The sequence below is a fragment of the Oxyura jamaicensis genome, chromosome 2, assembly GCF_011077185.1.
Source record: "Oxyura jamaicensis isolate SHBP4307 breed ruddy duck chromosome 2, BPBGC_Ojam_1.0, whole genome shotgun sequence".
Classification (NCBI taxonomy): Eukaryota; Metazoa; Chordata; class Aves; order Anseriformes; family Anatidae; genus Oxyura; species Oxyura jamaicensis.
In genome coordinates, this window is record NC_048894.1 from 34,297,401 (window position 1) to 34,324,135 (window position 26,735).

A 26,735-nucleotide genomic window follows, 5' to 3' on the forward strand; every position below is an offset into this window, starting at 1 on the left:
TTGAGTTTTAAGTCATTCTATTGCTTTCATACAACATTTAATACAAATTTTTGATAAATTAGTTACAGAGGCAGCTTCTGAGCAGTGGCTGGCAGAAGAAAAACCCTCCCATTTACAAACGCACAACTCCCACAAGCACTCCTACATTTCCCCCCAAAGGACATTTCCACATACACCAGTGCCACGTTCAGGCAACACCACGAGCTTCACTGTACACACGAGACACAGAAATGCCAACAGTTCACTCTGCAGAAGTATCTTGCGCTCTCAGGTAGGGAAAGGAACCAGGGTGGTTTTTTTTTTTTGCAAAGTCCATTTTCTCAGAGAAAGCTTACTTGACATGAGCTTTTCAAGACCTCTTAGGTGATCTGCTCAAGACCACATGTGAACAGGGCAGAAAAACGAAGCCAGGATTGCCACCCTTTTTGTAGGGTCGCTGACCAGCTCTCCCTGGAAGCTCTCACCTGCTTACTTCCCTGTCAGCCATCTCAGTCTTACCTGAAAGCACCAATATTCCATTTATCTGGAACAACATCTTCCCCAGCCCGTATTTACAGTGATCTCCGCTGTGCTTCTGTCCCATTCACATGATCACAGAAAAGCATGATAAAAAAAGACAAAACAGCTCAAAGCACAAAGCACTTTGCTAACTCTTCGCCATTAGTCAAAGGCATAAGCAAAACACCCGCGCTGAAAATGTCACACGGATAAAACGATTGCTGTGGTGGAGTGCTGCAGGGACATTTCGTACACACATACCAGAAGGCATCACAATACCTCAAAGAGAAAGTTCAAAATGCAATCTGAACAGCTGAAACTTGCTACACTTACTAAAACTTAGCTGAAAACAGAGCTGAAAACATGAATCCCTGAGGTGGTCTTAGTTTTTTTGAAAAAAAGAGTTTGTTATTTCCTGCAGCGTGCAGATCACATGGCTTGATGCCAAACTACACTTAATAAATGAAAACCTAATTAAGTACCTCTTCCAGAGCCCTCCATTTCACCTCCTCCAGATTGAAGGCATTCTGCACCTCAGGTCTCAAATGAGCAAAACATACATTGCGCTGCAGAACCCTGGATTTCCACAGCCTGCTTACACAAAGCAGTTTGTACTTTGCGGCTTTCTCCCACGCATATTAATGCGAGCAATCAGGCTTCCACCGCTCTGCAGATCTGACAACTATCAGAACAGCTACGTTCAATTTCTGTTCCAGGCTTGGCTTTTTTTATTTTATTCCTTCCTCCCCTGCGTTCCTTATTTACTTATTTATGTATTTTCCACTGCAGACGTACCTTAGCGAAATCGCAGAGCAGCAGCTCACCTTCTTACAGCAGCCGAGGGCTCGCTGCTGCCTGCCTCGCCCCCGCGGACCCCCCAGCACTCAGCTGCTCTCATGGCAGCTCACACACATCAGGGCTGTTGCACAGCTAAAGAAAGAACAGGCTGGGACAGTGACTGCTCAGCAAAGCTCCTATGCAGTCCCACCTAAACTATGAAGTCCGTACAGTGCAACATAAAGAAGGAGGGGGAAGAAGCAAGGTTCTCTCGCAGTGACAACTCTTACAGAAGACTCTGTCATTTCCAAATTAATGCTCGATGAAGCAAAAAGCCTTTGCACGACATCGAATCTTCCTGTGTCAGTCAGAGTTGCCACCAAAGGACTGCTCAGGGCCAAGGTGCCGTCAGCTGAAGCGATATTAGGCTGTATTTATGAGAGAAAGAGACAGAAACAGAGGCATTAGAAAGGCTTTTCAAGCAGCACTGTTCTTTGCATCACAGAGCTTGGTTCTTTCTCACAAAACCACCAGAGAACTTACAAGGGAGTGGTGGAAGGGCAAGACTCCCTCTACCATTACCTTTGATGAGTACAAGGTACTCATCCAGCACCAACGCTCACCTCCCCACAGCCACGTTTCAAAATGCTCCGTCATGACGGCCACTGCGCTGACAGCTGGGAAGAGGAGGAGGGAGTGCTGCTTCTCTCACACCCAGCACGGATACTGCCCTCACACCCAGCCCTCAGACTTGCTCTGGGGCACCCTTTACAGAGAAACGTCTCTCCCGCTGCTTTTTCTCCAGTCCAACTTCTCTCACTGCAGATTACCCTTAACTCTTGTTCTGAGCCAATGGCAGCACTCACCTTGTCCCTACACATCTAAAGGTTTTTACTGAAGTTTTTGTCATTGGGCTTAAGAAATTGAGAGCAAATGCCAACCTGCCCCCATCCCTTCAGCTGTTTTAATGAATGGCCTCAGAGATTTGCCACTCCAAATCTGCCAAGGCCCAAGCACTGCTCGTGTCAGAGGGAATTTGTTTCCCAGGGGCAGGTGATTGTTCCTGAGATTTAAGAATGGGCTAGGGAGACTGTTAGTAAATTAAAATTCAAGCTAAAATTACAATTTTCTTTTGCTCACAGAATCTCCTACATGCAGAAGCACTTCAGAGGCTAGGTACCCACCTGCAAACAATTCCCTACATTGTTTGCCACCGTCAGGCTCTGACCTTGCCTAAGCAGTGCCTACAGCTGCGATCTGCCCCGGAGCCCGACACCTTCTTGACTGGGTGAGAACCGCAAGGAGGCAGAGAGCTCGGTCGTTACTGCTGCTGGTGCCCACACGCCACGTTCTGATTACTCACCAAGCAACACAATGCCGGAACAACCCGTAGATCACAGCAGGCACGGAGCAGGACAAGAGTGTAATCAGACAGCTCTGTGAAGGAGACATTAACAGGGAAAGATTGTTACCAGCGAAGGCTGCACAAGGCTGGCTGCTGGAGATGGGACTTAACAGTGAGCTCTTCTGTGGGGCTCTCCTGCTGAGCAGCGACGGGCGAGCTGCACTTTTGAGGCCACCCGCAGGTACAGGACTTTGTGGAAACGGACACTGGAGACCAAAGTGATTCTACAGTGAGGGAAGCTGGGACAAGTGCTCTGCTGGACACTTGGAAGGGGCTGATCCAGCCCTTTGTCTGCTTCCCAGACTGTAGAATAAAGTGGAATGGGCAGTGGGTACAAGCAAACCCCACGCTGATTATCCCTGCCCTTGACAGAAAAGTAGCTTGAAGGAAAGGGGATCTCCTCCCCATCCTTCTCTTCTCCTCCCCAGGAACCTCCCCACTGTTTCAGCCCGAGCCTGCAGGCTGGCTGAATTATTTAGGCCTTGAACGAGACAAGATCTGCTGCTCTCAAAATCTGTATGAGATGCTGACTTCAGCAAAACCACAATTTGAGAGGAATGACAGAGCTGGCTCTGCCGTGGGGCAGGGAGAGGGAATAAATGATCCCTGCGGTGCCCTTAAACTCCGTAACTCAAAGGCTGTAATTTCTAATAGAAGCAACAGGAAGAAAACACCTTTTGATTCTTGATCCAGCTACAGTTCCACCTGGAGGTTAGCAGTAGCCATCATGTCTACAGCCAGGTGATCATGCAACACACTCAATTAACTGCACCCTGCTGTTAATAGCATCTGACAAGAATTATCACATCAGCAGGCCTGTTTTCCATTTCTTTTGTGTGTCTGCAAATGAGTTAAGCTTCCCTACCTGGGTACTGCTCACACGTGGATGCACAGTGACATTTGCTGCACAGTGCCACATCTCACTAATGCCACACCTGCCTTCCCTTCGTTATCTTAATGTCAGGAAACTTTGTATATGAGAAAGGAGAAAAAGCCAGGAAAGAGTCTATCTTGGATTTTGCAGGTGACTTTTAATTAACACTGTGGGGCCAACTAGATTGTGGGGATGGCATTTGTTTGACATTTGTGTTTTATCTCCTTTTTCAGTAGCAGCAAAACAACCCTCTAATTGCAGTGTCTCTACATTTAATTCATTTTTGCTAAATATAGTTTGGACCTCGACAATATATGCTGCTCCAGAGAAGACAACACCCAATTTGTAATTCTCAGCATTTAGGCAAGAAGAACTCTGGCAAGCATCAAGAACAGAAATTAGCTTGTCAAACTGGAAACGGCCACATTCAGCAAAAACTGAAGTAGAGCTGTCTTGGGGGAAAGTGTATTTACAAGCAAAATCTGTCAGAGATCGAGGGCTGACTTTAATTCATAGCCAGGAACGGCTAGCAGAGTATACAAATCGCAGAGAAAGGAACAGAACGTATTACATTCAGTAAACTCACCAACTGCTCAACAAAAAGAGCCATAAATGTTTTCCACTGAGGAAGCATTTAAAAGGGGGAAAAAAATCATAATAAAAGGCTTTTCTCTTCATTCTCAACATACCAGAGATAGCACTGATGAGGAGGTGAGCAGCTGAGACCAATTCCTCATCCTGAAGCTGACAGTTCTGCAACAATACCTCATTACTGCACCCTAAGAGCTGCAAGAAGTCAACCAGGTCTTGCTGTTGTGCAGGTTTTAGCTCCTTCAGATCTGGCTTGTCTCCTGTGCAGATATCATCTAACTGGTAGCAAAAGAAAAAGTAAAAACTTCTTGAAAACAGAGAAGTTTGAGTAAAAGCTAGTGCTAGCTCTATTCAGAAATTACTTTTAGGAAGCAAGCCGAAGTTTCTTTATCTTACCACATCCTCCAGGGCAGTTACCATTTCTTCACGGAGCAGGAGTTCACACAGGCTTTTGTATAAAGCTCTTTGCTTTTCTTCTGGGAGCTTCGCAAAGGGCTGGAACTGAGCCTTCAACCATGTTAGATCTTTCCCAAGAAAGCAGTAAAAAGTAAAAGTAAGTAGCGCTACACAAATGCCAGTAAAAACAGTTAACGTTTTTGCTACGCATTTCCTAAGCTGGTGTATCACTGCATCTCGACATCCCGATTTCCATCGGTGTGAGTCACAATGAAAGGCTGGAACACATCCGAATGCATTTCCCTAATGAATCACCGAAACATCAGTGAAAATACCGAGATAAGAAAATACCGCTGCTAAGGATCAATATTCAGCGTTCCGTATTTTTAGTATTTAATGTTCACTGAATTAACCATATGCTAAGTGTCTTGCTTGAATGTTCATCTCCAGAGGATGTTCATTTATAAGGCAGAATTAAGCGTTCTGCTCATAACCTGTCTTTTAAATCTGAGGGTTAATATGAATTACCAAGGCAATGGTGTGAGTACACACACAGTCAGAAGGTCCTGTTGTGATGATAAGTTGTTAGGGTCCTCATATTTCATCAAACGGATCAAAGAATTACACCCCCTTCAGCCCTAACCTAAAAATACTTATTGCACTTCATGACAAAATACATTTTCTCAATTCAAACACTGAATTCATTACAGCACAGACAACAGAAGCAAATGAGAGATCACCGCATTTCTTTTTCCACAATTCGGTTATGACACTACAACAAAGAATTTTATGACATCGAATTGCCATTTATGTAAAAGAAAGTAAGTTTTCAAGTCGATGTCAACTGGAAGGTTGGAATGTGTTTTTCCACATTCCAAAAAATATGGGCATTCAGATTTTCTTAACCTCATTTTAAGAGGAGCAAGGAAACTTCCCTTTATGTCACTCCAGTGACATACTCTCTTTTAAAGATGCTTTTTACATCTACAAATTATTTCTTTGAAAAAAAAAAAAAAGCTCACCCACAGGCAGATTTTTTGGGGGTATCTGATCCAATGGTATGACTGTCTACCCAAATAACAGAACAGGAAACCTACTTTCAATTGCTTTAGGAGAAACAAAAATCCTTTATTTTTTTTCTCTAAGCAAGTGCACTTTAATTAAAGGAAACGTTTAATTAATGGTCTTTTAAGCAAAAAAGGCACAAAGATATGTCAAGCTAAAACAAAAACTGAAACAATGGCATACTGTTCTTTCACCAAAAAAAAAAAAAAAAGTTTTGTTTTTTAAATCTACACACAGAGATAGTCATTCCTCTCAGACAAGTCTACATTAGATAATCAGAACTTATTTCAGGACAACAGGTAACTGTTTTGGTCTACTGAACAGCCATGAAGAAGGGGTGAAATTTAGAGATAACAAAAGTAATGTTCATCACCAGAAACAGCTGTAAGAAATCTACCCAGAACTGATGAAAAGTAAAGTGTGTTCCGAGGCCTTGGTTTGTTTTCCCCTTTCTCATTTCTCTTGTGATAACCCCGCCCCTTCTGCATCTCTATAAAAAGCAAGTTGTGCCTGGCCCATTATACCAATTTGCAAACTTCCACTTAAATCATATTTTAATTTCATCAGCCTTAGCTGCTACCAAACATCTCTCTCAAGCTTCTCAGAAAATAATGAGGGTAAGTGGAAGAGCTGTGGGATATGCCTCTGTAGTTTTTGAGACTTAAAATAACCTTTAACTAAGGAGCTTTGCTGAGAACATTCAGTGACGCTTTCTGTATGAAAGCATAAATCATCACTAATTTTACACAGCTTACCCAGGATATTAGGTTTTTATGTCAGTTCTGTTATATTTTAAGATCCTATTAATGGCAAAGGGATTCAGTATGTTCCTAGGGAACAGTCCACCGCATGTACCCACTGCAGAAGTAAATCTTTCTATTCTTTCAGTGCATTCTCCCAGAAGGTCCTGATAAGGGCTATGAAAATGAACCAACAATTTCTTATGTGCTATCATACCAGATTATTTCCTTCTATCTTGTTGCTTAACTCTCTGTAATGTAATCACATAAAGCATTGCTGGTAATACCTTGTTTCAATACACTTAAAGAAGCATCACTGGGAACGAGGTTCCTAGCCCCAGAGTACACCCCATTATCAACAGCATCTGGCTGATACAGAAACAAGGCATCTCTGAACGGTGCTGAATGGGGATAAGTTGAGCCTTCTGTGCTTTCTCTTTCAAAACCTCCTTGTTGTTCATCCAGCAGACAGAATTCTGTAATTAGAAATGCAGTTAAAAAAATCATGAAATACGCAAGCAATTACTGAATGAGATGCTACCTTGTATTATCTAGTGCTCTCACGTGTGATTTCTTCCTACCTCATCTCTTCTAGACGGAGATAATACCAGTGGTTGCTATCTGTATGCTAGCACTGCAGCCTTCATGTCTGATGCGGTGTGCACCAACACAGGTCGGTGCTGCAGCTAGGGGCTACAAAACGTGACGCCAGCTTCTGCAAACTTAATTAACAGAGCCAGCAAGTAACACGAAAACTGAAAACTACCTCCAGACACTGTAAACATGAATGCTGTGTACAGGAGATGCAGACATGGGTCTGTTGTTTTGTTTTGTTGTATTTTCTACTACTTACGAGGTGCGCTGTAACAGGACCAACAGAATCCACTCATAATGTAGACACATGAAAGCACTTTCTGAGATTGATAAAAACTCTTGAGTATCCCTAACAGAGCTTCTCCTGGTCATGGGATTGAGAGACACCTCTATCTCAGTCAAGCCACAGGTCAATCCTCAAGTTCTCCAGAACAACAGTGGGCTTTTCAGGGTCTCTGAATGACTTCACCCAGCCATGTTCACTGATTTTTTGATATATTGTCTTTTTTTGCAAAGTCTTTATGGAGAAAATCACAGAATCACGTAGGCTGGAAGAGACCTCCAAGATCGCCGAGTCCAACCTCTGACCTAACGCTAACAACTCCTCCACTAAACCATATCCCTAAGCTCTACATCTAAACGTCTTTTAAAGGCCTCCAGGGATGGTGACTCCACCACTTCCCTGGGCAGCCTATTCCAGTGACTAACAACCCATTCGGTAAAGAAGTTCTTCCTAATATCCAAACTAAACCTCCCCTGGCGCAACTTTAGCCCATTCCCCCTCGTCCTGTCACCAGGCACGTGGGAGAACAGACCAACCGCCACCTCGCTACAGCCTCCTTTCAGGTACCTGCGGAGTGTGATAAGGTTGCCCCTGAGGCTCCTCCTTTCCAGGCCAAACAACCCCAGCTCCCTCAGCCGCTCCTCGTAAGACTTGTTCTCCAGACCCTTCACCAGCTTCGTTGCCCTTCTCTGGACTCGCTCGAGCACCTCCATGTCCTTCTTGTAGCGAGGGGCCCAAAACTGAATGCAGTACTCGAGGTGCAACCTCACCAGAGCTGAGTACAGGGGGACAATCACTTCCCTGGACCTGCTGGCCACGCTGTTTCTAATGCAAGCCAGGATGCTGCTGGCCTTCTTGGCCGCCTGAGCACACTGCTGGCTCATATTCAGCCGACTGTCAACCACTACTCCCAGGTCCTTCTCTGCCAGGCAGCTTTCTAACCACACATCTCCCAGCCTGTAGCACTGCTTGGGGTTGTTGGGCCCCAGGTGCAGGACCCGGCACTTGGCCTTGTTGAACTTCATGCAGTTGACCTCAGCCCATCGGTCCAGCCTATCCAGATCCTCCTGCAGAGCCTTCCTACCCTCGAGCAGATCGACACACGCACCTAATGGTGTTGTCTGCAAACTTACTGAGGGTGCACTCGATCCCCTCGTCCAGATCATCGATGAAGATGTTAAAGAGGACTGGCCCCAGTACTGAGCCCTGGGGGACTCCACTAGTGACCGGCCTCCATCTGGATTTGACTCCATTCACCACAACTCTCTGGGCCCGGCCATCCAGCCAGCTCTTAACCCAACAAAGTGTACGCCAGTCCAAGCCATGAGCAGCCAGTTTCCTGAGGAGAATGCTGTGGGGAACAGTGTCAAATGCCTTACTGAAGTCAAGGTAGTCCACGTCCACAGCCTTTCCCCCATCCACCCAGCATGTCACTTTGTCACAGAAGGAGATCAGGTTAGTGAAGCAGGACCTGCCTTTCATAAACCCATGCTGACTGGGCCTGATCACCTGGTGGCCCTGCAAGTGCCTTGTGATGACCTTCAAGATAAGCTGCTCCATGAGCTTCCCTGGCACTGAGGTCAAACTAATGGGCCTATAGTTTCCCGGGTCAACCTTGCGGCCCTTCTTGTAGATGGGCATCACATTTGCTAGCTCCCAGTCAAGTGGGACCTCCCCCAATAGCCAGGACTGCTGATAAATGATGGAAAGCGGCTTGGCCAGCTCTTCCGCCAGTTCTCGCAGTACCCTCAGGTGGATCCCATCCGGCCCCATCGACTTGCATACATCCAAATGCTGTAGCAGGTCACCAGCCATTTCCTCGTGGATTGTGAGGGCCACATCCTGCTCCCCATCCCCTTCCACCAGCTCAGGGCATCCAGATCACAACTAGCCTTGCCGCTAAACACTGAGGCAAAGAAGGCATTAAGCACCTCTCTCGTCACTAAGTTTCCCCCCACATCCAGTAAAGGACGGAGATTCTCCTTAGTCCTCCTTTTCTTGTTAATGTATTTATAAAAACATTTTCTGTTATCTTTAACAGCAGTAGCCAGACCGAGCTCCAGATGAGCTTTGGCCTTTCTAATTTTGGCCCTACACATCCTTACAACATCCTTATAATCCTTCTGAGTGGCCTGCCCTCTTTTCCATAGATCATAAACCCTCTTTTTTTCCTAAGCTTTAGCCACAGCTCTCTGCTCAGCCAGGCTGGTCTTCTTCCATACCGGCTCGTCTTTGGGCACATGGGGACAGAGCGCTCCTGAGCCTTTAAGATTTCCTTCTTGAGGGGTGCCCAGCCTTCCTGGACTCCTCTGTCTTTCAGAACTGCCTCCCAGGGGACTCTGCCAACCAGTGTCCTCAACAGCTCAACGTCTGCCCTCCGGAAGTCCAAGACAGCGGTTTTACTGATCCCCCTCCTGACTTCACCAAGAATAGAGAATTCTACCATGTCGTGGTCACTGCGCCCAAGACAGCTCCCGACCACCACATCTCCCACCAGCCCTTCTCTGTGAACAGAAGGTCCAGCGGGGCACCTCCCCTCATAGGCTCACTCACCAGCTGTGTCAGGAAACTATCTTCCATGCTCTCCAGAAACCTTCTAGACTGCTTCCTCTGAGCTGTATTGCATGGCCAGGATATGTCTGGGAAGTTGAAGTCCCCCACGAGGACAAGAGCTGGTGATTTCGGAACTTTTGCCAGCTGCCTGTAGAATTCCTCATCCGTCTCCTGGATCGGAGACGGATGCCCGCCTTGTTGGCGTTCCCGTTGACCCTAACCCACAGGGACTCAACCTTACCATTCCCAGTCTCAGCCTCGAGTTCCACAACACGCCTCAGGAGGACAACAGAAATGAGCAGCGCCTCACTGGCAATGGGAAACTGCTGGGGATGGCAGCAGTCCCCTAGGTGACCTGGCCCAACTGGGAAAGAGACTTAGAGCAAAAATTTCCACCTTCCCAGGTGGTAAATTGTTCCTCAGTTTTATAGAATCAGAGAAATAATGAAAATAACACACCATGGCTGGATTACCCCTTCTGGTTCATCTTCAATACATTCTATTGGAACAAGCCCTGGTCTACCTTACCCCCACAGAACTGGTTATGTCTGGCCACTGAATTGTTCCCCCCTCCCCCAGCTTTACGAAGCTGTCAGACCTCTATGTGGCACACTGGAAGCCGTTGAAGAGTTATGCTGAGAAACTTGGAGCATCAACTACTGTGCCCATGTGTCCGATTTTCTGCATCTTTGGGGCAAAATATAATCAAAGTCTTACGCATTATTTGGATCATCCGTTAGCAACTCAAACAGAAGACTTGAAACCGCATCCCTGACACTCTGCAGCAGGTCTAAGCAGAAGAACACTGGCAGGCTAACAAGAGAAAGCCAATTTTAAAGCAATACCTGACAGCAAAGGGGAAAAAATGTAACTAATCAAGCACAGTGCTCACATGTACCAGGCACAAAACCTAAATATAACCTTCCTGCAGTTGTTACAGTCTGTCTCACCAAATTAAGGACATTCAAAGCAGATGAGAAAGCATGGAGAGCACTCCATCAGGAAAAAGCTTTTTCGAAGGTAGAGCAGACAAAGAAATCTCTGCCACAGAGAAAGAAAGAGACCTTTATGCCTGCATAACCTTCAGAGAGAAGAGCAAGCTACAGAGGAGCAGAAAGCGATTAACCGAAATTAAAGAACTTCCCAAAGCAACACAACTCAGGACAGCAGCAAAGGCACCACTATGCCACCATGCTTGTGTAACTTCCATGGATAATGACAAGGCTTTCACATGAATCCCGAAGGGGGAAGATAGTGCTAATAAACGACCTGCCCTCCAAAGGCAGAATGATGATTATAAGGAAATCAATACACAGCATCATCAGAGAAGTATACAGACCCTGCTGTTAAAGCTCATAATGGGACTCAGAGGAAAATGTAGGGCTCTGAAAAGTTCTGCATTAACAGGACTGTTAATTACTCTTGTAAGATTAATTTTATCAGGCTCTTAGAAGGTAGAAGAAATGAATGAAAGAATATAAAACTACTATGGTATTTTTTTTCTATTGAATTCTCTTATATTCATCAATGACAAACCTCCGCTAGCACAGTTAGATCCTGTCAGTTACCCAGAAACGTTAAGAAAAATGGTAGAAATACAGAAATGATCAATAAAAACAATCAGAAATGATCAGAGACAACGATACTCCTTTACAGCACTGAGATGCTGTAAAGATTAGGGCTGTTTAGTTGACAGGTGTTTAGGAGGAAGAATGTCACATATATAGCAATGAACGGAACAAAGCAGGTCAGCCCAGTGCTACTATATACATCCTGTCTTATAAAGGAAGGAGGGGATTTGCAGTGAAATGAAGAGAGATACAACTCCAAAGCCTTTAATGGGAACAGCTTTTATATCTAGTGGAAAATTAGCCTGTAGAAATCACATACGCACAAAATGATTATAGGAAAACATTGTGGTAAAGAAATTGGAAGAAGATCCGACTTTTTTTATGTCCAAGAATGTGCAGTCACATTAGCCAGGACATTGTTAGAAGGTTTACATACCGTTCTTCCTTACGGAGTAACCCTAGCTCTGACTGTCAGCAGCAAAGAAAAAGGAACAAGAAAATGTACGTGCACCTTATTCCACAATTATCTGTGACGAGAACACCGTTATGTTACACCTGCTATTGGCCACTTTCAGTCCTATGAGAAAGGACTACATAAGTCACCAGCTCTAACTTCAAAGGCTGTTTTTACTTCCATAAACAGACATCTACTATTGCTCAGGAGAGGCAAGACATTCATTGTTTGGGACTAAACATGAAACAAGCCATGTTGTTTCTGAAGCTTAAAAAATGTGACACAAAATATGAAAAGAAGTGGGAAAAAAACATGCAAAAAGAGCAGAAAAATACAGAACACTAACATCACCCATGTGTTTATTATCAGCTAGCAAGACATAGGAATTTCCATCTAGAAATCATGTAAGTAGGCTATCAGCTACACGCCTATGCAGTCAAATAGCTTTAATTGCACCTGATTTCCCTGAATTACAGTTCTATTATGACCATGAAGTCAATGCCCTCTAGTGTATCTCTGTGTTCACTATATGTCAGAGCAATTCCATATTGTAATTTTTTTTTCTTCAGGTTACGTGGTGTTTATGTATTTTCCTGAACCTGTATGCTTCCTTAATATCAAAAGTCAATTGATGGAGAACGATGGAGATTACTTTCTGTATTTCTTAGCCAAATCAAGCACATTCTGGGTTCAAATCCCAAATGCACTTCAATTGTATCTTGTTTTTTTCTACATCACTCTTTTCTGACTTCCAGCCCTACACAGCCCATCTGATTTCTCTTCATTCTTGCATAACACACCCGGAAACCTTCTTTAAGTTAGGGAGTTTATCTGAGGACAGGCAAGAAAGAAAAAGGCAGGTGATACTGCAGAGGAGAGTTACTACCTTTTCTCCTCCCCAAACCAATTTCAGTGTATTTTTAAAACTGACACCTGGAAGTATTTGACCTGAAATAAGCAAAAACACAACCAGAAAACACAGTAAGGGCATTTCTACAACCATTCAGAGAAAAATCTATACAAGGAAGTGTAAACCAGACAAAAAAAAGTTTAAATTCTAGTCCTATGCTCTATGAGTAATTCTTTTCTTTGCATGCCTGCTGTCTAAATATTCCTGGTTGACTGTACATTTAGATCCAGTTCACTGTCCTTGCTTATATCTAAAGTGAAGAGAACAGCACAGGCCGATGGCCAGCTAGCTAGTAGCAAAATATTGCAGGAAAAGACCTGGACAACAAATTCATGAGGATCACCTGAGTGCCCTTTCAGCTTGAGGTTCGTTGTGTACTGAGCTGTACTAGCAAGAACACAGCTAGGAGATTGATGAAAGTGATTCTTCTTTTTGGCATTTGGGAGAACGGCCAGCAGAACGCAAAGAGCCACCAAGACTGCTGTGGGCTGGAGAACATCATGTATGAGAAGAGGCTCAGAGACTGGGTTTGTTCAGCCTCGAGAAAATACAGCTAAGGGAGGATGTTATTGCTACCTGCAGCAGGCAGAGCCAGGCTATTCTGTATGATAATGGGATGAACAGGCAAGAGAGACAACGTAAAGAAAGGAAAAATTCCATTAAAGGTTAAGGAGAAAAAAAAAATAATCGTGATAGTGGTCAAACATAAGAACAGGCTGCCCCGAGGGGTTATGGAAACTCCATTTCTGGAGACGTTCCAACTTGAATGGACAAGGATTACAAACAAGCTGATCTAACACTGAACTTGGATCAAACTTTGAAAATTGCCCCTGCCTGGGGTCAGATAACCTCCTGTAGACTCCTGAAACCTGAATTATTCTATGAGCCTATAACTTATGCAAACAGATGAAAAAGCTTTACTAAATCAGAAGAGCTACATTTCACAACACAAGTATCTATCAAGGCAATAGAGACTATACGACATCAACACCTTCGTTCATGGAGGGGAATGAAAAAAACATTGCGCAACAGTTCTTTTCACAGTTGAACAGTGTGTCACAGAAAATGAGCTTTACACTTACCAAACTGGCCATTGCACTTTATAAATAGTTCAATCACACCATAGGCAATAGCGGTTGCAGGAGGAATCTCAAGGATCACACTAGAATCCTTCACCGTGCTTCCACTGTCACTCACTGAAACCTAGAAGACATTTATTCACTGTTTATTCGATTCAGCTGTTTAGCTTAAACACAAAATTGAGTAAGGGAAAAAATACAGAGAAAGAGCATACTTTATAATGTCTAACTAAAGCACATCCAATACTTAACATCTGAAAGAAACACAAAATGAGCAGTGAGGTAAAAGCACTGAAGTGCCAAGAGCAGCTCCCAAACTCTCAGCTACCCTGTTCAAGTACAAAGTTGACCTTCAGGTGTAGCTTTTGCCACATGAATCAGAAACTGTGTCGTTATGGAAGTGGCAACCACTTCAGTACCCGTCCCTGCCTTCTTCTATCCTGATATCCCCTCTGCTCAACTGGGGACTGGTACCAGGACAATGGCACTTGCACAGAGTCATTGAACTCCAGGTGCCTGCCACTGGAGACTCCCTGTACGCAAAAGTGATTCATCTGCAGCTTTGAAAAAAATTTTGCAAGACGAGCATATGTTTTGACTTTGGTAATTCCCTCTCAATTCACTAGCAATTTTTCAGATGTCCTCACTAGGCAGTTAATCTCCACTCCCATGACAGAAAACAAGCAGCTTCTCAAGAAGCATTAAAACTCACTAGACACTGCAAACATTTCTGATAAATGATTACTTGGCTTGTCAACTGAATTTGCTTCAGCAAATGCTTTCTGCTCTTCAACTTTCCCTGAATTGTTGGTTTATGGTCTGCTGTAGGCAGGAATCTTGAGGAACTGAATCATAATGCTACAGTATCGATTGAAATCCCATTCCAGGCTTACTCTAAAAGATGACACCTTTCGCCAGTGAGGCAACAGGAAAGGCAGTTTGTATTTCTGAAGTTTCACAACCAAGTAACGCAGCGATTTCTTACAATTTAGAGTTTAACATGTTAAGGAAAAATGAAAGATACTCTGAAGTCTATTTGGCATAGAGAAATCAGAGTTTCTTCACAGATAATCTGCAGGTTTAACTAGACAAATATTCTATTCCTGACAGATCTTTTAGTATCTTTTACCTTTATTGTTTTCGTACTGCATCCCAGCAGACCACTGATTTTTTCTTCTGTCTGGATGTGTTCAGCTATTGTACACTTCTGAGTTGTTACTATCTTCTCTCTCAAGATGCACAGTACTTCACGTTTTCTTTCTATTACTTGTTGCAGTAAACTACTGTTCATATTTATCATTCTGAAACGAAGGAGACACCATTAACAAAACAGCTAGGACATAGAAAACACATATTCTTAACTGTTTGAAGCAGTTTATAACCTGCAATTCTTACTCAGGAAAAAAAAAATCATTCAAAATCCTTATTACACAAACAAAAAAACATGTACGCACATAACACACAAGAAAATTCTTGCTCCAAATTCTGAGTCACCAGTTTTTCCTTGAGGGATGAAGGCTGAGAGTGACAGCTTGATGCCAACCCTCACAGTTTGCTATAGGACTGTTCTGGCCTTCACTTAAACCCTAAACTGGTTGAGAGGATCAGCACTGACCACGTACTTCAAAGGTGGAAGACAAAAGGTTTCATGGATGTGGGGACTGAAAAAGGTTCCTAAAAAAACAAAACACCACCAACTATAAACTCGTGTGTTAATCAACTGTATGACCTCACAATTTAAAATTAATTACCAGGACTGTCACCGTCAAAAGAAAAAATAACTTTGGGAGGGACAAAATCACCCCTGCTCCAGCATTTCTTTGAATGCCGCTGGAGTTGTTCTCCAATAAAGTATTTTTTGGAATCAGAAGAAGAAAGAAAACAATGTCCCAGAAACTGTAAGAGAAAATTATTTTCTAAGAACAGAAAACAAAATTTACTACCCTGTCTTCTGGGGTGTTAACAGCCTATCTGGTAAGTTACAGCAACTTAACTGTATTTGATCGACTAAAATATGTCAATTACATTATACTTTTGCAAAATACCCACCGGAGAGGTCCTCGCATTGGACGTCATATTTTCTAAGAACAGATAACTCTTGCAAGACATCTGTAAGATTAAAAGATTGCTACCCCTAGCTGAAGTCTTTTCTTCTCTATGGCTTTTCATGGGGCTAAATGGCAATTCCCCAGAAATACGATGGAAAGACATGTTCTGATTCTACTTTATTTAAATGAAGATATCTCCACTTTTAATTAAAAGGGTTTAGATTTATTAGATTCTGGAGTTTTGGATTTATGCAGTCTGTATAAGCCTGAAGTCAGCTTGGCTCTTTATTAAATTAAAAATATCCTCAGGCAATTTTTGATCTCTGGAGAGTTACATGCTTATATGAAAGTTCAATCAGTTGGAATGAACTGTCTGGAAACCTTAAAGCTGATTGTTTAAACAAAGCAAAGAAAATACCTCTGAAGCAATGCAGCAGCCACTAGAAAATCACCCCCAAAACATTCCTGAGATTATTAATAGAACTTTTATTTTCTTGTGGTGCAAAGCCATGCTTTATGCTTGGAATGCAATGAATCTTTGGATTACGAAAAATTGAAGAAATGTCAGGCTATCACAAACACTGCTGCTCTTAGAAGTGTCTGCCAACCTGGAGGTATTAATTATCACCGCATCTTGTAGAAGACCATAAAGCCTATCATATCCTTCACAATATTTATTTATGATTCTGAAGAGGTGGGCTAAGCATCCCGAAAATATAAATTAAGGCACAGACAGCTTGAAGTTTTAACATATGACCTAAGAAGCCACAAGTGAAGAAATATAATGAAGAAGTACAAAAGCAATTTGTCAGTTGCTTTCGTATGATGTATTTTTTGCCTGCTTTAGAGGGTGACAAACTTGTGAGCAAAAGTAAAAGAAACAAAACAATCAAAGGCCACAGATTAAGCAGGTTTGCAGTTTCTGAATGAACATTAACATGAGGGATATCAAAGCCTGACTTAATCCTATCCAAATGAACGACCAAAATAATTCAGAGACTTTCTCTTCCATTTTCTTCTACATTCTGTCCAAGGTGGGACTGGCTCAAATCCCCTCGCACTCCTGGCTCTGAAGTTCAGCTGAAGAACAGCAGAAATACCTCTCCCCACTGGGTTTAGGGAGTACAGGATGGGGAGTTAAAAACCACACACCCTTATGAACAGTTAGGCCTTTTCTTTAAACGCTCTCCTCCAGACTTCTGGCACTGAGCTTTGTGCCCTGAAGTGCCTTAGGCCCTGGTGTTGTGTGTGTGGGCACATCATGGGTGTCACAGCACAGCCTACGGAAGAAAACGCTCTGCGCTTCTCACAGGAAAGCACAGGACTGTGACTCAAACACCAAACAACACGAGGTGAAACAAATATCTGGCTTATCTAAATGATTGTTCAAAAGAGGCATCAAGGGCAAAATGCCACAGGGTTAAAGTTTGACAGTCAAAACAAAGCTTAAAATATTGCAGGGCAATGGCCACTGAATCTACGAGTGTACTTTTGCAAGGGCTGAACTCATTTGCTACTATAACTCTCTCAATATCAAGCACAGCAAGGTGAGCAAGATGGTTGAGTTAAATCCCTGAGAACACAGGCATGTGGGCACATGGAAGCATTTTTTTAAAAAAAACAGGTTGCTTTTCACAGCTATTATTTCTGCTCTGCAACTCTCACTCTTCCCATCTTTCACCATCTATTGTGCAGGAGCGCTCAGCAGCCTTGTGTGACCTGTGCTATGTTACTGCACTCTTTTTCCCTACTTGAGAAGCTGAAGTATACAAAAGAAAACACTATCAAGTAAAATGAGATGTTGGTTTGCGATTATCAATGCACACAGTATAAAACTGTATAAATACAGATCATTTAGAAGACAAGGATTATGGTTTTCCTTTTGATAGCTTGTTCTTCTTAAATAACCTTCTTGAGGTCAATGATTTACTATGCTGGAAGCTCCACAGGTCAAACACAAGCAGAAAAGAATTTGAGTTCTGCTTTCTCTCTTTACATCTGATTGGATTTAACACTTCCACTATCCTACAATGCAAAGGCTTCCACCACTTTTATTGAACTTTCTTCTTCTTGCATGAGGAAAGGAGTGGAGAATAAACAGTCACACAGGCAGTTTGCTGCAGATCAGAAACAGGAAAAGAAGGAGAAAGGCAGAAACCAGCAGAAGGCAAGAGAAATACAGACAACACCTGGTGACACAGCAGGCTCTCACCGCTTAATGCTCACACTTCTAAAACCCACAGCCAAGACTGAGGGTCCTCCCCTGTGCGACAGGTCTCTGGCTGGACTATTCACAACAGAGCGAGGCCAGGACTGTCCTGCCACCAAACCCTGCCCAGGCTCCTCAGTACCCTGTCCCACAACCCTCACAGCAACACCCTGACTGATTCGCTACAGCTGCCCACAGGAACTGTTTCAGCTGCAGGTACTGTTGTCACAGTGCAGTCAGCTCTGTTGCCTGCCGGCTCAAACCCTCACAGTCCAAGCTACCCAGCTGAGTGAAGAACCTTTTCTGTCCTGCACACAGCAACACCAGCTCAACACACCAGACGTGGGCAGCTAGGAGAGGCTCTCAAAAGCCTCCAAACACAACTTCTTCCCCAACATCCACACGCCTGCCTTCAAAACATCTCTCAACTGCTTTTCCAGAAATCCTCTGCTTGTTCAATCTTCTCCAATTAAATTTATAATGTGTAACAGTATGATGTCTTCCAGCCAAATGCTACTTGTTGCACAGCATCAGCCTTTACCCAGCTCTGTCCCTTCTCAAATAAAGACCTCTAAAACAATGCCAGAGTGAAATCTGCCAGTCCTCACTCAGGCCCTGCACACCAAGCGCAGACACATACTTCTGTTGTTGATCTGTTTCAAATGTAACCTCTCTGACCTACTTTTTACTGTCCTACCAGAACAAAGTATCTGCTATAGTCAGCTTACTGATGGCATTTCACAATTTTCCCCACAGAATAACCTGGCAATTACTTTATAGATCAACTTCCTCAAGAATACCAAAGACTTGTGAGAGTGCAAGTGACAGACAGCTTCTCTGTTTTCTATTCAGCATCCTCCTGATGTTTTAAATCACAGACACACAATTGATTTTACTCAGTGCTATCTCCCAACATACTGTGACTTTGTGTTGCTCATGTAGCACATATGGTAGAAAAATGATGAATGTTTGTCTCACCATACGCATAAATGCTTAAGTTGTTATAAAGAATAAATAATAAAACATCTGTACCAGAGTGAGACTTCAAGAATGGCCAAGCCATTGAAAACAGGAACCACAGAATGGCTCAGGTTGGAAGGGACCTTAAAAATCATGGAATTCCAACCCCCTGCCAGGGATGCTACCCACTAGATAAACCACTAGTTTAAACCATAGGACTCTGCCCTAAAAATCGGTATTTTTCAGTACTCTGAACTAGCAAGCACAAAGTAATACAAAAAGCAAGAATAGTGCACCATAAAATATGTGAAGTTCATAAACCTGAAGGTACCACTTATTTTTCTGTTGCTTATTATATTAGTAAGTGTGTTCTGTATTCAAAATGACACTGCTTTTGCAGATCAGGAGGGATCTCATCCTACATCCTTCAGCTGTCATCCCTTTTCTGAAAGGGAGAGCCAATGCAGCATCTGGAATCTAATTAAAGATCAGCAGGATTATCCTTTTTAAGGTTCACCTGAGAACTGACAAGAAACCAATTTGCTGCCATTCAGCACTTCCAGCTTCCTGAACCTTGAAGACTCCCACAATAGTCCGGAAGACATACCAGCTTTGACATTTTTCTGTGTGCTTTCTGTTATCTCTAATTTCAACTTAAACAGCCCAATACAAAAACACTTTAAATTACAATTTAATTTAGAGCAATTATTGCTTTATTACTTCTATAACAAGCACAAGCAACGTATGTAATTAGATGAAATCCAGAGCACTTAGCTGACCTTCACCCCAAAAGGACTGACCAGTAAACATCCGCTTAGTACCGTAACACTTTGCATCCCAAATCACTATCTTCTAGGCAACAACATTCCTGAATGCTGAATTCCTGAATTCCACACGATGCTCCACGAAGGAGACAGAAGCTAGAACCCATGGACAAGTTCTCTCATAAATCATAGAGTATTTATGAATAGTAACTAGAATTTTATTTGGAAGGAACTGCCACAATTTCCAGTAAGCCTCAGAATTATGCTGAAGAAAAAAAATAAAAGTTAAAATTCTGCTATCCTCATCACTTTCAGTGACCCAACAAAAGCCAGACTCACTCTCTATCAATTACACCATTTGCGTCACAAGCTTTAAATAAGCTCTGAGCATCTATTCCGTGAACCAAGAACTAGCTCCTTGCATAAAGGCGCACACACATTAAACTGGACTATGTCACTGCCAGACCCACGTTACAATCCCTTGGGACTGGGTATATGACTATCTTCTTCATCAGATGTCAGCGCCTCAGCCTGTTTCCAAGTCTAGCACACGAGCAATTCAGTGGCATCTTTCAGGTCTTTACACCAGAAAAATGTATTTTAGCAAGCAGCTTATTTACAGTCACATATACTTATGTAATCTTCTCCTGAGAGTAGAAAATATTTGTAATTATTTAGTTGCATTCAGGATTATCACCCCAAAATATGTTGAAGTAAATCTGATTTTCTACAGGAAGATTGTTTATTTGAACAGAGCAGGTAACACTCCAGAAAATCAAGTGAAAGCTTATTGTTCTCAACAGAAGTTATTCTAGCATATTCTCCTGTAGCACTCCAGTCTTAGTAACAAGATTCTAAATCTTGACTGATGTTGTTTTTCTGACACTAGATGCACACAGATATTACAGGTCTGGTTCACACATTTATTCCAGAATAAATCTTTCTCGGCCACTGAAATGCCCGCATTTGAAGCATACCTGTCCTTGACGTCTTTCATAAGCTGCTGCAAGTCAACCTCCTGCTTCCTCAGGTTTCCAAAGGAGGACTGGCTTTCCACATAGCCCTTCCCTCCAGCTCCCAGGCTGATCTTCCCAAATGAAGTTTCAATACTTCCTTGAACAAAATCTTCAAATTTTCCCATGTATTTTACGAAGTCAGACTCCACAATCACTAGGAAAAGAATAAAAGTAATTTCTACCCATGAAGACAAGTGCTGAAACACTCCTGAAGTCAATGCAAAAACAAGAACTAACAGAAAACACAAACAGTTAACGTTAATGAAGGCAAGAACAGTACTTAACAGGTAAATAGGGAAGTTCACAGCTCTGCAACTTCTGCTTCCTCCGTATTTTTATTGCCTTTGCTCAGCTATCTTCTACGTTTTGTCATTTTAAGAAAACATCTGGTGAGTGAAATGCTGAGCTCAGATGCTAAGGAAGACTTAAAAAGCACGATAGAAATTTACTTCAGCAACAAGGGAGAACAATGAAGTAGATCTGCTTATAATAGGTTTAATATTTTGCTATTATCATGACATATCTCATTATAAGCCTGTCCCAAAGCTCACTGAAAACCAATGGAAACATCTAATTGGCTTAAATCAAACTGCGAATCTCGTACATCTATAAACCAGAGTACAGACTCAGAATCAGCTTATTTTCTGAGCTAGCTACAATTAAAATCTATGCATAGGTACTTATCTGTTTACCTATGTTCAGAATTATGTCATGCCCAGAAATACAGGAGTCCAGACCATTACCTGTTTAGCACTGGTGCAGCTGGATGGAGAAAATAAATACAAGGATAACTATTTTTCTACTGTCTGAGCAAGAAGAAAGGAAGCCGTGGTAATACCTGCAAGCATTCTCTGGTTTGCTATCACCATTAGAACAGTTTGTTCAGTGCTTTTTTACCTGGAGCACAGCACAGATTTACGCTACTATCACATACTGAAAACTCCCCAAAATACTCTAGGGGAGCTCCTGAGGCTGCAGGCAGCACTGCCATCAAACAGTAGCACTGTATGGCTTGACAGCCTTCAGCACTCAGCTGCTGTAGTCCACCTAGACATTTTTTTTAAATGTTTCTTAGTATTATTCTAGCGAAATGAATAGTCAAGTGAGAAAGAGATCGAGTCATCTCATTCCTAAGGACAGGAAATACTTCAGAGCATTCCTCTGAAAAGAGCCCTCTGGTAACTTGACTGAGAGAGAAAAAAAAAAAAAAGATTTGGCTTCGCGTGCTTTTTATGTACATTAACAGTGCTGCCCGAGTAGGGCTTTACCTGGTTTTATAGGTTTGTCTTCCGTAAGCACATCACTCAAGGAGACTGTCAAGAAATGATACTTGGGCTTCTGCCAGCACCAGAACGTCTTCCTCTTTGTAACCAAGCTGAGAAGCTGCAGCTTGTCGGAGGCGTTCAAGTGAGAGACAGGGATCAAGTCACCTCCACTGTCTGTTTCTCTCACAAAATTCTTCGTTGCTTTTGCAAACATCTTGGAGAATCATTTAGAGCCTGAAAGAATAAATCTGTTTTCAGAACTACAGTGGGACAGTACAAATATTAACATTTTAACTTTAAGAAGTTCTTCACAGTATTCATACAGGAACAGTTAGTGTTTTCACCCCAACTTTTCCACTCTGAGCTGGGAATCATGACAGTTCAAGCAACTTCCCCCAAAGTAAAAAAGTTTTCACAGTAACAGATGAAACAATTTTAGTTTAAATTTTAAATAAGCAACAGTGAATAAGAACAATGCTCTGCAGACATGATATGGGAGGCTTAAACATTACAATAATCATGAAATTCACAAGCACGCAGATAATGAAGAAAGCAAGATATGTGAGAAAGGAAGTGTTAAAATCTAAAGCTGAAAAATTCCTTCAAAGAACACCCATGGATAATTCACTTGCTAGGGAGGAAACAAACAAACAAAATAAAATCCCTTACAATAACCTACCTGAAGTTCTAAGAAAAAGTGTCTAGTAAAGAGCACCCTGAGGAGACTTCCTAGGATCACGAGAACACAGGTGCAACGGCGGAGGTTTCCTACCTCTCCATGGATTCCTTCATTTATTACCTAAAATAAAATCATCTTATTCCATAGAAGGTAATTGGATATTATTCACACAGATTATCTTGATTAAGTTTGTTAACACCTATAGGGATAGTAAAAATTCCTCTATAAAAAGCAACAAATATTGTTTTTTATAATGGCAGCTTTGTGACTAAGTGTTCTTTTTGAACTCGGCTCCTGGAAAGTCCCATTTCAATTTTTTTCCCTTCTGAACCTTTTACCTCCAGTGTTTTCCAATCTTCTGTTTCCCATTAGAGTAACAACGGCTAAATAAAACATGTTGCTTGCAACTGTTATTCATATCTGCTAAACAGCTACTTACATTATCTTATTCTAGCTTTTAAATTTGTCTTAAATTTAAAAATACTGGCGTCTCTTCTTGCGCAAGGTTTCCTTTATCCCAAGCAATGCATTTTGCTGTATTAACAAGAAAGTTGGCTTAATTCACAGAAGAAATGGTAAAAATGACCATTCAGAAGTGCTAAACATGCAAATCTAAAAAATTGTTTTTTAAGTCTCATCAGGTTTTTTTCAGCTGTTTTACTTGGTATTTCTCCTTTTTATTTTTATTTTTAATTGGCAGCATTCCTTTGAATCCTCCAGCTGACACTGTAAAGTTCAACTATGAGCCTAGGATGTCTTAGCTGTCCATTTCTTTTCTTTCAAATAGGTTACCCACATGTTTTTCATTAATTAATCACCTGTCCTGCTTCAAAGAGATTAGTTAGATTGGTCCATTACAAAAACAGGCCAGAATTAGCTAAGACAGACTTCAAACAACCAAAGATATTGTAGTGAGCATTCACAATTGCAGGAAAATGGAAAACCAAGTAAAGATACTAGTGGTTGGAATACAGGCTTCATGTTTTACTATCAGGTGGAGGAGAGAAGAAAACCCTTCTTTGCAGATAGAAGCTTAGCTTTCCCCAAATCCCGTTTCAGATAACATTTCATACAGTATTTACCAATTCATGCTGAGGTTCCTATGAAACCCCCATTGCCCACTCTTAGCTCTCCATATAAACAAGAGCATTTCCCAACAACATTTTGAGGGAAAGGATTTGAACAATGTCAAAGTCTCCTAACACTTTCCTGGAGTCTTCTGAGGCTTTCATTATAAACAGAGGCTGCAAAAAACTCACAGTGCAGTCCCAGCTATACACACAGGGAGTATTTCCTCTGACTTTCTTTTTCCCCTTACCTTTTCCTAGGCTCTAAACCAAGTTTGATTTTTGCATTCTTAAAATTCTTCTCCATAAATTTCCCCCGTTTTAATCTCAGTGTAATGTAGTTTTACTAAGCAATGTAGCTCTACTGCAGCAGAGAAAAAAAGAAACAAAGAAAAAAAAAGAAAAAAAAAAAAAAAGCAGTGAGAGTGGAGGGTTTGGGGACTTCTTTTATATGACTTTATATTTCACAACTAACCAGATGACTGATTTGTAATGGAGGGGACCATCATGGCAATTTGCCCTGCATTAGCCGCTGTTCCCCTTCTTCAAGCATTTCTGCGCTTTATGTGATTGATTGCTCATTCATTCTGATCCCATCTCTACACAATGGACTCACATGGGCATACTGTCTTAAATGGAAAAGGCCAACCAATTCTTAGGAACTTATGAGAAGAGATACTGAAAAAAAATAACAGTTCTTATGATTTGTCTTTCTGTTACACACTCACTAAATCTCATGAGAAGAACCAGCGACACCATTCTATAAAACTCCTTTCTGATTCATGGTGGTTTGACTTCACTCACAGTTACCAGGCTTTTGATGGACAAAAAGGACATCTGAGAAAGACCACAGAGTGCTATGGAAACTGCAGACTCTCCAGGTAGCATAGCTGGTACTGTCTTTAGCCTCAGGATGACAGTATCAACGTCTCCTACACTTTGCTGCTTTGGGAATGTCTTTGCAATGAGTGTATTTGCTGGTGCAGCAGTACCTGCAAAGTAATAATATTCTATCCAAATCATCTCTCTTTGGGTATTGTGCCTTTGATGTTCACTATAAAATGCACCCAAGTATCTTGTTTCACTTGTTCACAAAAAGACAAAGTACTGGGAGCTAATACAACTACCAGGATCGAGGGCATCCTGACCAAATGATCACAGAGTGGTTACAGACACCGCATTAAGAAAACTCTCCTTTTGCTGTTTCTTGCTCTGAAAAGCTTTGTTAGAACCATGCTTGGCTTGGCAGAATTAAAAAGGAAGGTATCAAAGCTGGTAGGAAAAGCTTGTCAGAGTGAATTCACTCTTGCAGATTGATAGCTAGGTGTGAAAGCAGAAAAGGATGGAGCAGTAGCTTTATCGCCTACCGAAAATTTTAAATTAGCCTGAACCTGGGCTATGGGCAGATTATTCAATGAACAAGATGAGATCATGTAAAGATATTTACAGCAACTTCACCAATTATTTAAAGAAACAAACCTTACCCGGCTTCTTTCATTTATCACAGCTCCGTAACTCAATACAGATCATTAGATCTGAAAAATCATTTAATGAATAATCAGATTTTACCTTTGTCGGCACAGAAGAGCAAGTTCTCAACAGCTGCCCAGTATTTCTGGCATTCTGTATACACATGCACTGACCTCTACAAAACATACCAATGAAGCCCCCCAAGCCAACACCTTTTTCCATTCCACGTGAGATTACCCAGAACACCAGGCACGGGACACAGGCAGCTTGGGAAGCCAGTGACAACTGCACTACCAACTAGGTCACCTTTTGTCGTAAAGGCATGCTAAGGACAACTCTTGCAGACTGAAGAGGACTGGGCAGTAGGCATGCAGTCAGAAGAGCTGCCAGACTTTAACTTTACCATGTGTCACCCTCTGAATTCTAACCAAGTCGGAGCTTGTCCTGAAAGGCTCCTGACGGCAGCGAGGATGACAAGCAGTACGTATTTTATTACAAATCCGTAAAGTTATTTGTGCATGCTTTCTAGATAAGTTATATTTAAACAAAAAGCCATAAAAGCTCACAAGCTCTCTCTTCTGAGCCTTGAGGATCTTCCAGCACGTGCCTCTGATGACAACCTCCCTGGGTTTAACGTGTCCAACGACAAGGACCATGGTGCCCTCACCCCAAGGCCAGACGCCACCATCCCACGAGGGCCCATTCTGGGGACCGCTCGCCTCACAGCACCCCACAGCTGCACACCTGGGGACCAGGGCAGATGGTGATGCCAGCCCTGAGATGAAGCACTTCGTGTGGGCGCGCAGCCACGTGCCGCCCTCACCAAGCCCGGCACTGAGGCAGCTGCAGCGGGCACCCAACGGCTGCGCTTCCCCTGCGACGCTCCTGCACCATGCGTGATTTGCAGTGATTCAACCTCTGGGGCTTGTGGTTTGGGTTTTGGGTTTTTTTTCCTTCCTTAAAGAAGCCGGGTGGCATACGGGCAGGCACGGAAGGGAAGCCAGACCCTGGCTTTTCCCCGAGGCCGCCGCAGCGGTGCCTGACAAGGGCGGCCCCGCGCACACGGGGCAGCGGGGCTCGGATGCGGGCTGTGGACCCCACTATCGCCCCACTCTCCCAGACCCCCAGCGGGGAAAAGGGGGCTCAGCGGGGCACTGCCGGCACTGCCGGCCCCTCTGCCTCCCCGGGCCCGCCCCGGTACTCACGGCTGCCCCGCTGATCCCCGCCGCCGCGCCCCGGGGATGCGCCGCGCCCCGATGCGATGCGCAGGGGGCGATGCCCCGAGGGGAGCCCGGGGCAGTACCGGGAGCAGGGGGCTCCTGGATAGCGCCGAGGGCCGGCAAGGACGGGCGGCACCGCGGCGGGGCGAGGCGAGGCAAGGCGGCGGGGAGCAAAGCCCCGCCCGGCTGCCAGCGCCCCGGGACGCGGGGCGAGGCGGGACCGAGCGCCGCCGCCATTTTGTGGCTC

The 26,735-nt window shown here is 43.1% G+C and overlaps 1 protein-coding gene across 5 annotated transcripts; it reads right to left on the bottom strand.

Moving 5' to 3' along the window:
• Positions 1-26,735, bottom strand: GSDME (gasdermin E). Of its 5 annotated transcripts, XM_035316274.1 has the most exons (12): positions 26,474-26,734; positions 25,283-25,333; positions 24,050-24,162; positions 22,056-22,286; positions 20,749-20,941; positions 14,920-15,091; positions 13,794-13,914; positions 6,634-6,822; positions 4,542-4,669; positions 4,244-4,424; positions 2,639-2,712; positions 1-1,703 (listed from the first exon to the last, which is right to left on the bottom strand). In XM_035316274.1, exons 4-12 carry the CDS (start codon positions 22,264-22,266, stop codon positions 1,473-1,475), a joined length of 1,500 nt encoding a protein of 499 aa, XP_035172165.1. In that variant the 5' UTR covers positions 22,267-22,286; positions 24,050-24,162; positions 25,283-25,333; positions 26,474-26,734; the 3' UTR covers positions 1-1,472. The 5 variants fall into 5 exon arrangements, with proteins under 5 accessions (XP_035172165.1, XP_035172164.1, XP_035172168.1 ...); XM_035316273.1 differs by lacking the exon at positions 24,050-24,162; XM_035316277.1 differs by lacking the exons at positions 6,634-6,822; positions 24,050-24,162 and having other exon boundaries at positions 26,474-26,735.